A 14,004-nucleotide genomic window follows, 5' to 3' on the forward strand; every position below is an offset into this window, starting at 1 on the left:
GTTTAAACTAAATGTAATATATGTTTGAGCATCTGTAAGTAAATAAAAAAAAATTACAAATAAATAATTTATATATTAATTCGTACGTTATATTTGGCTCGCGCTGTACACGTTGGGGGAGCAGTGTCACGCGCGTGTGTTGATGAGCACACACACACACACACACACACACACACACACACACACACACACACAGCTGGCTCGTGGGCTCGCTCCGGTGAGCTGCTAGCTTAAAAATACACCGAGGGGCGTTAGCTTCAATGAAAGTGTGTGAGGAGGCATGAAAGCGTGTGAGGAGGCATGAAAGTGTGTGAGGAGGCTGTTCCTGTGTCGTGGTAGAGACACACCGGGTCAAAGGTGGAGTCCCGGGCGGGTGAAGCTGCTGCAGGAGGCGACCAGAGGCTTTAATTCACCCAAACAACCCAACGGGCGGGTGAGCTGCTCAGTGTAGCCAGGGAAAAGTTGCTAACGTTGACAAAAGTGGTCGTAAATCAGGGTTTAACTCCAGTTTGGGTCACTGTTCGGTGTTTTCATGTGGGAGTGGTTCGGTTGTTGGGTTTGGACCGTCATGTTTCACGTTTGAGGAAAAGGCTGCTCAGGTAAAAGTTGACATTTTGACTTTTCACAGGCTTTGAACTTGATTGAATGTGCAAGCTAGCGCACAGTATTAAGTGTTTGGTACTGCTACTGTAAGATGTAGTGTAGAGTCTGCTTTCAACAGAGCATCAGCGTGATTAATAGTCTCATTTGTTCATTGATTACTGGTTAATCAATGGACAGGAGTTTACTTGTAACAGTTGTTTTTCAAAGCAAAGAACCAGCAAATTCTTGGCATTCACAATGTGAATATTTTGCTGGTTTTCTGCATCTTCTAGGATTGTAAACTGTAAAGCTGACACCAAGGATTAGTCGATTGATCAATTAGTTGATTGAAAGAAAACTAATTTGATAATCTGTCAATTATTTCAATATTTTTTGCTGGTCCCAGCTTCATAAATATGAGGGTTTTCGGCTTTTCTTTGTCACTTATGGCTGTAAATGAATAGTTTTGGGGTATTGATGTTACTTTGGCATCTGGGTAATTGTTAAGAGCATTTCCCACAATTTTTTAAAGATGATCGATTAATAAAGATAATCTGCAAAGTTAAGCAATCAGAACTGTTGAATATGTCAGCTTTGCTGGGCATTCAGCATTATTTACTGACATTTTTTTCACGTTAGTTGCAGCCCTACATTCAATGCTGTATTATTAGGTGTGGATACGCCTTCAAATATCATTCCTGAAATGTTTTCGAGCTGCTGTAAGACATTTCACACTGGCACCAACAGTCAGATGAGAGAAACAAACTCTGGCACTGTCGACTTTATGTTAACACTTGGTTTAATTACTCAAGTATTTCTTATCTCTCAGGAGGTTCACCTGACACTGGGGACGGCACCAGATCTGGAGAGGCTTCTGAGTTCCCTTGAAGGTCCCTTGAGATGGAGGAGCAGGTGAATCCGTTGGAGATTGACCACACTCTCTGTGTGGTTCTGCCAGGGGGGCTGGAGAAGAGCGTCACAGTGCATGGGAGGTAGGCTTATTACAAGCAGTCTTATTTAATGGCTTTTTAGATGCCCTGGAGATGTCTAGGTCCTGTAGACTAGATTCTGGGAAATGTAGGATCCAGTGTTTTGTTTTCTGGGCCTCAGCTGCATTTAACTTTTCTTTCATCAGACACCTTAAAGAATAGGTTCACCTGAAAGTCTTGGGCTTATAGCTGTTTGTTTTCTTTGGCTTTTCTCAACAGTAAACCAGTGATGGATCTGCTGGTGACCCTTTGTGCAAGCAACCACCTGAATCCGTCAGACTACACTGTTGAGGTTCTCTCGGCCAACAAGAACAACATCAGCTTCAAACCGAACTCTCCTATTGGCTCACTAGAAGCGGAACGGTTTGTGCTGAAGCCCAGAGGCGTGGAGGAGAAGATCAGGAGGCCGTACATGCCTGAGGTGACAAAAAAAAGAAAAAAAGACAAAAAGTAGAAAATATAAAAGGAATTTGTTAAAAAAGATAAGTAGAAAATGTGGTTTCTCTTTGAAGGCATCTGTACGTCTGTTGATCAACTACAATAAGTCCCATAAGGCCGTGGTGCGGGTGAGTCCCAGAGTGCCCCTTGAGATGCTGCTGCCAGTCGTGTGTGACAAGTGCGAGTTCGAAGTCGAAACAACCGTCTTACTGAGAGACTCTCAGTCCCAAGAGCTGCTGGACCTGACCAAGACTTTAAACGAGCTCGGACTGAGGGAGCTGTTCGCCAAAGACACAGCTGAGCATCAGCAGCAACCCAGGACACCTGAAGCATGTAGGTCAACTTAAAGGATAAGTTCAGTCATTGCTACAATATACCTGTTCCTTTATATACATATGTGTTCATACTGTACCATCCGACCTGATAATGGCATTGTTTCCTGTCTGAAACAGCTGTCTCGCCAACAGAGGCCATCTCACCTCCTCCACTACAAGGTAACACATTCATCCACAGCCTCAGCTACACACTGTTAACTGCTACACATCACTTACTGATCCAGATGTTTTACATTACATAGAGCTGCCAAATAGGGAGAAGAAGCAGAAGGAGAACAGAGGGTTTCTCAGCTTGTTCAGAAGAAGGAAGAAAAAATGTGAAGGAGGAGCGATTCCTCCAGCTTCTCCTCGTCACAACACACAAGTGGGAGTCAGTATGAATGGACAGTCCTCTAACACCATGCAAGCAGATATGCCCAAGAAGAGACGAGCCCCTCAGCCACCCATGGGTGCATCACAGAGCCTCCCCAACAACCTCAGCACCTATCATCTGAGAGGAGCACAGGTGGGTTGCAGCACAAAGTCTTCTTCTTCTTCCTCCTTCTTCTTCTTCTTCTTCTTCTTCTTCTTCTTGATTAATACCCCTGTCTCTAAAATAATGATAAAACCCTTGATGAAAAGTTTCCTATAATGTCATTATCTCTCTGTAGAGGTCTGCAGACTCCACCTTAAGGAGGACCAAGCGGAAGGCTCCACCTCCTCCCTGTGCAAACAGCCACCAGGAGCTGCAGGCCGACGAGGTTAAAGGTAAAATCTTCATTAAAGACTGATGACCTCTGATGAGATTGCTCTAAAAGAAGGCCTACTAAATCCTGTGCTGAACACATTTTAATAATAATGATTGAGATTTTAGAATCAAACGACTGTTAATAGCTTTAAACCGTTCGACGCAGAGTTAATATTGACTGTCCAAACGCAGCCTGATCTCACTGGTAAGCTGTCTGTTTATTTTGCCATCTAGTGGTGATTATTGAGGCAGCCCCATTCATACAGCAGAAGATAAAAAAATATGCTGCTACAATAATCCCAATCGACCTTTTTCCTTACAGTATTTCAGTGGAAATCAAATGGGTTTAGAGCGGGGCGAATTCTTGTATCTGCCAAATCCTCACAGCTTCAGTCAGCGCCGCACGAGGTCAAGAGAGATTGAAGTTAAATCAAGATTAAAATGTCAAAGCGAATACCATCAAATGGAAGATTTAGCAGTTAAATCCGGTGCAAAACGCAGCTTTTATCAGTCTGAACAATTTAACCCTGTTCAGGGCAATTAAAGTGACCCAGAGGGCCTTGTTCATAGAGCACATTGGCTTCAGTCTGTTCCGAGATAAATCCCTCTATTGTCCAAGCTTTCATTGCCCTGTATTAGTCTGTCTGACATGCTTTCACCACCTGGGTTCAGGCTCTCTCGGTGCATGGCTCCTTTTCACTGATCTTGCCTTCACAGACTTGAATGGACGATGATTATCCGTTATTAGACATAGGTTATTAGGGCCATTTAATTACTGAAGACCACTTGGTTGTGCACTTGGGTTGAAGAAAAGAAAACGTGCTTCAAACTTTGCTTCAGCACCGTCAGTGTCTCAGTTCACTCCCTTGTTTTCTTTTAGCCGAGACAGTGTAACACTCTGCTGAGTTGGTATTAATCCTCGACTGAAACAACAACTCCCAACAAGAGTTGATGGTCACATTCTTGATCCCGTCCTCCTACACTTACAAGAAGCTGATTTGACTAAAGATCTTCCCAGTTGAGCTCAAGCCATTAGTCGACTTGTCATAACACATCTATGTAATTAATTTGATTATTTAAATATGTATATACTTTTTGAAAAGGTCTTCGTCCCTGGAGTCAAAGTCCCCTCATATAGTCCCTGTGTTCAAACTGGCCTCTGTCGCTCTAGGAGGCTGTGTTCACTGGGAGGCTGCCGGTTCTGTTTCCCTTCCCCTGTGCTTGCAGTGTTAACACAAACATTCCCCCTGGTTAGCTATACTGCTAACTAAGCTAACAAGCAGCTATAATAGCAGCAGTTAGCGGTGTACATGTTGCAAGAGAAAAGATCTGTTTTGCAACTGTCTCTCTTTCATTTTTTTTTGTCCCCAACCACAATGCGTCTGATAGAAACTTGGTCTGATGGTTTGGTTTTTAGTCGACTTTTACGGGGCAGCCCTAACATCAATGTAATTCTGGACTCTTTGGATCAAAATCAAAATCAAAAGACAGTATTTTTTTCATCATACTGACCAAACGAGACTCGAGTGTTTGTTTTGTTTTGGATCCTTTAGACTGAAGCTTTCTCTCCTTCCTGCTTACAGACTCTGTGTTACCTGAACGGGGTGACTGAGGGCTGCTGCTGCTGCTGTCTCCTTTTCCTCTCCTCCTTCCACCATCCCTATTCCTCCTCTCCGTCCTCCTCCTGCGTTGGTCTCTTCTTCCTCCTTCCCATCTTAGTGGCTTTTATGGATGTGTGTCACTGCTGCCTGCTGCACTTGAATGCTGTTTTATTTGTCCTGTTATTATTTTTGTCCACTTATTTAGCTTTTCTGTCTTGTTATTTTTTTGGGGAAAAATTGTGTAACTTTCTTTTTGTGTCTTAAGTTTTTGTCCTTTCTTTTCCTCTTGATTGAGTAGATTTCAACTTACTGTTGTGCCTTTTAATTCAAACTTTAATTCAAAACAGAGGGAAGATATAAGCAAAACATTATCATTTTTCCAGACAGTCGTAAAAATTACAGTGTTCTCGTTTCCAAAATGTTTTTATGTTACATGCTTATTTCTGTTTCTTTATATATATTTTCTAAGTATTGTATATGAATGTTTTAATATGTTTATGTTTGATGTCAGTCATTTGTTTTTATCTTGATTTTTCCGCTAATTTATTTAGACATCATGCTTTTTTAGAAAAATTTAACATTTTAATATTTTATATCCGGTTTATTTCATTATTAATCTAATTACAATGAACAAATTCTATCTTTTAATACTTGACTCTGAACATTTGAATAAAAAACATAATAAAAGTGATTACGGTTCATTCAAAGGTCTTCAGATCTCAGTATTTCTGTATTACATAATCTATGTTTGGGATATCACATGATAAATATCTTTTTTAATGACTAACACTAACACACTTGCATTTTGTATGTTCCCTGAGTAGAACTCCCATTGGAAAATAGTAATTTCTTAAAGCTTGCTCTGTGGTTTCTAATTTTTAAGACTTTTTCTGTCACTAAGTCTTTCCTGTTTCTCCAGGGATTGTAGACTCCCTGAACACTGTGGAAGAGCTGAGAGAAAGCGACGAATCCGAATCACTGTCCTCATCTTCATCACCATATCCATCACATCCATGGTCATCCTCATCCTATTCCCGTCCATCGTTCTCTCATCTCCATGAAATAGCTGATCCGTACCTGCCTTCCTTCCGAGGTAAAGACTTATCTGATGCCCGCTGTGCTCTTGCCAAAGTCCTGACCTCCTCTGTCTCCAAAGGAGCACTGATGAAGCGTTTCAGGAACTCCGCCACTTTACCAAAATTATACAGCCCCTCCTCCTATATGTCCACGACGCAGAGGTATTCGAATAATGAGGTCGTCTTTGCAGAACCTGTTATAACATCCAGCCTCCCCACTGAGCCTGAGTGGGAGGATCCTGGACAGAGGAAGGGAATGACCACGTTCAAAGTGGTACCCTCAAAGAAGAAAAAGTCCCATGATCCAGAACTTACTCTGGATGCTCCAGATCAGTTTAGAGTAGAAGATAATGTTGAAAGTGAAGGATCTTGTGAGCTCGCAGATAATCTAACTGATACTGAGGAGGATCCACGTTCTCCTGACGGATCAGAGACCGGATTACCTTCACCGAGTCCTGAACCTTCTTCTCAGGAGATTGAGGCTTCTCAGGAGATTGAGGCTTCTCAGGAGATTGAGGTTTCTCCTCCACCTCCAGTTGGTTTAGATGATCAGGATTGTCCAGGCTCGCCTCTCTATGACGTTGAAGACGCAAAGCAGAAGGAAGAAGATGAGCCTGCAGTCACATCGGAGGTGATTCCAGCAACACTGTCAGACTGCAGTGAAGAAGATCTTCCTAGCGATGGTCAGAGCAACTCAGAGGATCAGAGTGAATTTCTACAAAGCCCCAGTAGACAGTCTGCGAGTTCAGACATGGACCAGTGTGGTTCATACACTGATGAGACAGAAGTTGAGGAGGAAGTAGTACATGAAGAAGATGAAAAGGAAGAGGACGAAGGGGACGAAGGGGAGAGTTTCCCTCCCCCTCCTTCACCTATCTTCTTTAATGAAGACACGGAAGAGGAGAGAGAAGATACTGCAGCTTCTTCTCTGCCATCCTCCTATCCACCAAGTCCCAGCTCGAACGGGCCAGCTACCGCATTCACTGAGGACCTTCAACATGAGTCCACCTCAGCCACGTCTGAAGAGTCTGCAGCTGCACCAAAACCTCCAGACAAGATGAGCTCAGCCCCGTCCAGATTCGCACAGGCAGTGGCGTTGGCTGTTCAGAGGTCCCGTCTCCAGAGAGGTGGGAAAGGTTTAGGCCCTCAGGCCCCAAGTGGTCCTCAGAGTACTCTTCCCTCTCCACCCAGGACCATATACCAGTTTGGTGAGTAGCACTGAGCAGTCATTTCTGATCATCTAGAGTTTCACCAACCCAGCCTCCCAGCAGAATGTGATCATCTAAAACTTAAACGTCATTAAACCCATTTTCTCTACAAGCTGCTTTAAAGAACTGATGGGTCCATACCGATATTATTGTAGGTTTCTGCAGGGCCCAGCCGGAAAAAGATGTAATGCAATTCTGAGCACCAATCAGATTTAAGCTACATTTTAAATAAAAATGTAATGACAGTTTTTAACATTTTATAATAATAATAATAATAATAATAATAATAATAATAATAATAATAATAATGATAATTTGAAACAACATTTAGGTATGCACTCTTACAAATGCCCAGCGAAATAATATAAATGCGAACATGATACATACACACACACACACGTGTGTAATGGTAGGTAATTTTTTTTTTATCATTTCATTGTTGTTTGTTCAATATAATGTTGTTGCTTTTTTCTTTTTTCTTTTATTGTGGGCATTTTTGAGATTACTTTTAAGGGTACATAAATTCAGAAACACTCAAATAGAAGGTAGGTAGAAGGCAAATACAGTGCTCCTTATATTAAAAAGGAAGGGATTTGGGGCACAGTCAGTGTTTCAGGACCTCACAAATAATTAGAGGTATCAGAGGTGCAACCTTAATAAAATCCTGTAGATGTAAAGCATCATAATGTTTACTAGAAATATAACAGAGAGTTGATACTGAAGCAATATATAATTCTTTAACTTGTAATACTTAATAATGAGGTTAAATACATGGTATATATTTCGATATATATCAAAAGGGCTCAATATTAGCCCCAAATGTTAAAGGGTTAGGGTTAAATATGCATGTGGCTAGTAGATTTCACTCACCAGTCAGAAAAACAATGATAATAATAACATTCGCTTGCCCTTTTGCCAGTTAATCTAGCATACATGGAAAACGTGTTAACAATGTTGTGTCATAGAAATAAAAAAGCATGTTAAGCATCGTGCAGCCTTGAAAATTGGGGAAAAATATCAAAAGAAGGGTGAAATATCTCATATTACTGATTGATTTGCTGATGTACAGTACAGCCCAGGAAATTCTAACATGGTAAAAAAAGGGAAAAGACATTTATTTTAAGGCTTATCGGCATGGAAACAAATTGACATGGAGACACTGAATGCATGATGACAAGAATATTTCTGGCTGTCCCTGACCGAGTGCTCGCCCTTTTAATTCCTGCCTATAGAGGAAAGATGTGATGTAAATATTTCTCTTCTCTGCCGCAGGTGCCTGACCGGCTTCCTCACACATCTTTGAATGGAAGTCCTTGTTTAGGGTGAGGATCGAGAGCTGACCGAGGACAGCAGACTCTAAATAGACTCTAACAGAAAGTCAGCTGAACGATTTCTAAGTAGATGAACTGCATCAGTTTTATGAAAAGAAGCAACTGATTCTGCTTCTATGAACTTTTTTTTAATTTTTTGCCTCTTTCTCTTTTTGTGCAAGAAGACACCTTTTTGTCTCTTTCTATGTTTGACGTTATGTTCACAGGTTGAACATAAACATTTTGTGTTGTCATGTAAGCCAAATGTACAGGACACGAGTTGTTGAACTGACAACGTCCTGTTTTTTCTTTACTTCCTTTTAAATGTTGATTGAAGACGTGCCAAGGCGGACGCAACGCTGACGTGAGAGCTTTTTTTGTTTTTTTGTGTGTAAAGCAAAAGAATAATAGATTTATTTTATGTTTTGAGCTGGACTTTGTTGGACATTGTTGTGTTTTAAGACATGACGAATGCAGTAAATCTCATGAACTCAGTTTGAGGCTGGTTTGCTTTTTAGTCACCAGGTGGCAGAAGAGCATTGCTTCTGAAACGAGTGACTGTTACTGAGTTCTGTTTCCTCATCTGAGTTCTGGTGAATGTCTCACAAGAAAAGAAATAACAGTAAATATCATCTAATTAGTCAGATTTAATGGACTTTAATGAATGAATGAACATTATTCTAATATTAATTTATCCTTAAATGTCTTAATATTTCTCTGAAGGCTATCTTTGTCTTAGAATCCACATCCATTTCAATAAATTTCCCAGAATATTTAATGCGGACAGGAGAATTTCCTGCGTTTCCAGCAACAAACTAAAAAAAAAAAAAAAAAAAAAAAACAGAAATCCTTGTTGGAAGCATCGGTTTCATGCCAAGCATCTCAACACCTTCCTGAATAAACTCAGTCCACTTTGCTCACATGCGCACACTGTTATGTCTTTAACGGACCCATACCTCAGGGCAATACTGCATAGCTATACTTGGGTGCCAAAAGAATCCGCACTACTATACGTATTGATCCAGCCCTGGCCTTGGAGGAACAGCAAGGAGCTATGCGAGGTAGAGACCTAGCCAGAACCGCCTGTGGCTAAAGCTCCACGTTTGCCAGGCCTGGACTGAGTGGGCTCGCTTCAAGACTTTCTTTCTCTCTCTCTCTCTCTCTCTCTAACATTCCTCGCTCCACCTGAGGAGAGAGAGAGAGGAGGACGGGTTGCTGGTGGATGATGGGAGGTGACCGTTGACCCTGTCGTGTTTCCGCGGCGCTCCCCCCAGAGGGGGCGCCCGGCCCTCAAGGGCACAGCCGTGTCACACTGCCGTTGTCATGGAGAATGCCATTACCGCCCCTAAGGGAGAGAGCCACGTCTAACGTTTAAAGAAAAAAAAAAAAAAAGTCTGTGGAAAAAGAAACACAGACACACGCTGGAGAGGAGCTCTTTTCCTGCCTAAAGCAATGATATCCGATGTAAGTGACAACTCTGGCATTATCCTTTTTTTAGCAGCGAAAGGTTGAATTTCAACCTGAGCGGCGATGTTCGTGATTATGCAGACAAAAGAACGGCGGATTCATAATGCAGCATAACATGAAATGCTACTCTGTCATGTACGTTTACGATCCAGCACGTGGCATTAGATGCTATCAGCACAGATGAACCTTTTGAACAAAAAAAACAAAAACCAGACGTCCTCACAAAAAGGATTTGTTGATATTTGTCTCAGGAGACGAGGTGGAGAGAGAGATGCGAGCAAACAGGAGGGTTGGAAATCCTGGAGGACACTTCCATCCCACGAGCACATCCTGGTTCAAACAAATTAGTGAGGAGGCCGTGGGATGAATGCAGCATCACTCAGTGGATCAGTCCTGCTGAAACACACACACACCTGAACAAACATGGGCTGCTTGGCCACAACTGCTCGTGTTTTATTCACGATGATGTTGTGTGTCTCTGCAGGTGCTGAACAATGATGACCAAACAGGACTTTTCAGTGTCACATAAAGAAAGTTAATTAAATATACACATGTGCAGAAAGACATTTTAATATTGGCGTGCATGAGCATTTTGTGTTTTGTATGTCCTCACCATAATGTTTTATTATCCTCTCACCAGGCCACACATAAGCTTCCCACAGCCCCTTATGGATGTCTTAAATTTTATGAATATTAGGTAATTAAATATTCTTACATTTTGAATTCAATCATCATAAACATTTTGTCTAATTTCATTTATTATCCACTAATTTCTTTTTTATCAAAATGAGTCGAGCTCTTATGTGTGAAAGTAGTTACAAATCTTTAAACTTCCCACTGAACCTAATGCTGTCTTTTACTTATTACTCATTTACTCATATTTATTCATTCATAAGATTAACGTGACTCATTCTAATAACCATATTCCTGCATAAAACCTATCTCTGCATGGACCACTATATATGTACTACTTATCTCTTTACTTACCATCGATGCTTGAATAAGAATAAGATGATTTGTGGTTAAAGACTTTCTCGAAAAGGTCTCAAAAAGCATCAGATTTATGTGTCTGATACACCCTGACACATCCATCCTCAATCCTATCAATAAAATGTAGGAAAATATAAATACATACCGCATAAATAGAACAATAATAAATTCTAACAATGTGTGAAAATAGTAAAAACATTGGTATTTACTAAAAAAAGTGCCATGAAACAGCTCTGAACCCAATTCTTCCAAATTTGTAGCAAAGATACATACTTTTAATAATAATTTTAAAAAAGTTAAACTACAATGCACAACTAACAGCGATCAAACCAGCTAAAGAGATAACATTGTTGATGGGTTGATAATCACGCTATCTAAGAAACAGAGAGGAAGATGTCTTGTCTGTCAGCACATGTAAAAACTGCCACTGTGGTTGTTGAGTTAAATGAATCAAATCCTTGTAAGAGTCTGAAATGTCAGCCGGTTTTTGAGACACATTGTTCGGCTCATTCTGAACAGTTTGCCAGTCAGTGTCATCAGATCACTGCTCCATTTGTAATTTGTATTTTCAAAATTAAATTAACTCAGTAGGACTTGTTTTGCCACGAATTCTGGGTAAATACATTTTTTTCCCCAACAATTAAACATGACTGAGCAGCTGTGTCCTCAGCCTTGTTCACTCCTGTAGAGAAATATTTGCCTTCCGGAAGAATTCGACAGCTATAAGGCCATTTTATTATGACAATTCAATAAAGAGTCCAACAGAAACAGACTCACTCAGGTTATTCTCTCCTCAGAATAGTTAACAAACAACAAATTATGAGCCATATTCTCCTTTTTTTTTGTAAATTGGTGCCACTTGTCACTGGCTGTCCCTGATTGTTACCATGAAAACGTGGCTATTAGTTAGCCTGTTGTAAGGCTTGAAAGGAGGGGCACCATGTCGTTTTGGAGCAGAAATTCAAACTCAGCCTTTTAATATTTACACCATCAATGAGATAATAATACACATTTTTTCCATAACTGAATAAACAAGCTGTTCTCAGAGGAAAATAAGGTCCCAGGACACTGTTTGAAGCTAGAAAGGTGGCAGGGTCCGCCACATATAAACAAAGTAAAACAGTATGAAATTGTGTTGTCCTTTAAGGTCATTAAAATGTCTTCCCCTTGGATTAGACTAATCTAAGAGCAACATTAAGGCCTAAAACTACAGAACAGTCTGAAATATCTTTGAAGCACTCTTGCGGAAGTCGTCTACATCAAGCCTGCCAAAGACAAAAAACTTTCTTGACATATTTCACTGCACGCACGAATTAAACACACTTGTCATCCTACTTCTCAACCTATAAAAGATTAAAATTCTGCACATTTTTGAATCGCCCGGAACAAACATTACAATATGACTTGGCCTTGCTTACTGTGAGTACACACACACATACAAAAAAAACCACACCAGCTCAGATCAATAACACAATATCTGGCCCACACAAATAGCGGTAATGCACATTTATCATTTATTTATTCCTTCATCTCTTCATTCATCTCTATTTAGTTATCCATCAGATGCATCTGCCTTGTGGTTTGAAGATGCCCACGAGCTGGTAGAAGTCGGAATCTGATTATAAAACAGTGAGTAGGCCCGAGGCGTGCTTCGCTGGATCCACTGTGTCTGCATGTGTGTCAGGGGCGCACATGTGCATTGTAGACTACTAATATATGTGTGTTTACATGGCACCTCCATGCTTTGCTAGAAAATAATCAATAGATGAATCACCTAAAGCAGTGGAGCTCTCCCCAGGCAGTGTGGTGCAGCTTAATGCTATTCTTTCCATTCACCTTGGGAATGGCATCCATCAGGCCTCCCCCCAAAGTGAGGCACGGTTGCCTAAAACATCACCAGTGCTTGAGGGCGCTGCTTGGAAAGGGATGCAGGGAGAGCACAGTTGACCTCTCACCTCCTCCATGTTTGCGCTCGCTTCCCTCCTCTTTGGCGGAGCGGCAAATCACAGAGTTCCTGCCTCATTGGCGTTGTCAGGCGCTTACAGTAGTGTTTATCTGCATTGTGCTGGTGGTTAACTGGTTCAAATGTTATGGAAATGATATTTACCTCTTCTTTGATCCTGTAAACTCCAAACAGGCAGGCCTTTTTTTTTTTTCTTCTTCCCCCCCGGTTGAGGGAAAGAGGACTTAAAGACGCGCTATAAATACAAACACCAGGAAAAAATAGACGTCCAAAAACTGAGCTGGAATCAATCAAATTTCTCGGCTCTCTACCGCTACTGAAGCCCTTTTAAATCACGCTCCACTTCTGCTTGTACGTTAAAGGACGCGGTGAAACATTCTTGACACAAAAGCGCAAAGTCAAAGCCAGGTTTGATTCATGATGCCTGGCAGCACTACGTGAAATAAACCAACTAGGAACAGAAGCAGAAGCGGCGTTTGATGGTCGAACATGCAGTCGACGGCCTCTTGTGATAGATAGTGGACGAGCCCTATCTCTGTGTCATTTTTCTTCATTCATCCCTTATCACTGGATCCTGAGAGAAAAAACACGCAGCTCTTCCCCCGTGATGAATGGTCGACGTCTCCGATTCAATGCGGTGACAAACTGACACAATCACCGCGGTTAATTTGTCACCGGCGGCTGTTCCTTTGATCAGAACAGACGCCCAGCGCCCTCTGATACTATACCATCAAACAAACGCACACTTTAATGCAAAAACAATGTGTTTTCCCTCCACTCTTGATCGACCGCCCTCGTGCTCTGACACTGAGGAGTGTATCTTTGACTTTTTCGCCACTGCTCAAGTCGAAAGCACTCTCATGATCACACCAGTTGGCTGTAATCTCACTGAGACCTTGCTGTGAGGCTTGTAATGAGGCTCTGAATGACAATGCAATGCTGATTTATAACCAAGAGGGGGCACAGTAATCCCTGCTTCAGATCACTGACATTATGATGGGCCTGAGAAATACATTCTAATGCTGGCATTGAGATATGAGCACGGGACGGTCGCCAGTGATTGCAGAAGTTGTTTTTAATCAGAACAGCTGGAGTTAACTTGAGTACTATTAATGTGAGATTACACTGCAGCCATATGTTTTGTGTGATATGTCCGAGTTAGGCCTTAACTTCCTTTCTTGATTCAAGTACATTTAAATAAATACTTTATAAGAAAGCCTGGAATAATCAGTGTTATTTCATTGTTTCAATAAAATACCCACCAGCTCCTAATAGTACTTAATTGTAGGTACATGAGAAGAAAACAAGCCTGGAGAAA

The 14,004-nt window shown here is 41.3% G+C and overlaps 1 protein-coding gene across 2 annotated transcripts; it reads left to right on the plus strand.

Moving 5' to 3' along the window:
• The first annotated feature begins 321 nt into the window (after positions 1–321).
• LOC140992258 (uncharacterized) lies at positions 322–8,759 on the plus strand. Of its 2 annotated transcripts, none has more exons than XM_073462555.1 (9): positions 322–599; positions 1,412–1,574; positions 1,791–1,992; positions 2,084–2,342; positions 2,462–2,503; positions 2,587–2,849; positions 2,995–3,091; positions 5,592–6,956; positions 8,229–8,759. In XM_073462555.1, the coding sequence occupies exons 2-9, from the start codon at positions 1,483–1,485 to the stop codon at positions 8,234–8,236; spliced, it is 2,328 nt and encodes a 775-aa protein (XP_073318656.1). In that variant the 5' UTR covers positions 322–599; positions 1,412–1,482; the 3' UTR covers positions 8,237–8,759. The 2 variants fall into 2 exon arrangements, with proteins under 2 accessions (XP_073318656.1, XP_073318657.1); XM_073462556.1 differs by having other exon boundaries at positions 331–433.
• Positions 8,760–14,004: the final 5,245 nt, after the last annotated feature.

The sequence above is a fragment of the Pagrus major genome, chromosome 24 (genome assembly GCF_040436345.1).
Source record: "Pagrus major chromosome 24, Pma_NU_1.0".
In the NCBI taxonomy this organism is placed as follows: Eukaryota; Metazoa; Chordata; class Actinopteri; order Spariformes; family Sparidae; genus Pagrus; species Pagrus major.

Bases quoted from the DNA above. Each gene is read 5' to 3' on its own strand.
- LOC140992258 (XM_073462555.1), top strand. From the start codon at position 1,483: ATGGAGGAGCAGGTGAATCCGTTGGAGATTGACCACACTCTCTGTGTG. The intron at 2,343-2,461 runs GTAGGTCAACTT...TGTCTGAAACAG, and splicing joins ACCCAGGACACCTGAAGCAT to CTGTCTCGCCAACAGAGGCC. The intron at 3,092-5,591 runs GTAAAATCTTCA...CTGTTTCTCCAG, and splicing joins GCAGGCCGACGAGGTTAAAG to GGATTGTAGACTCCCTGAAC.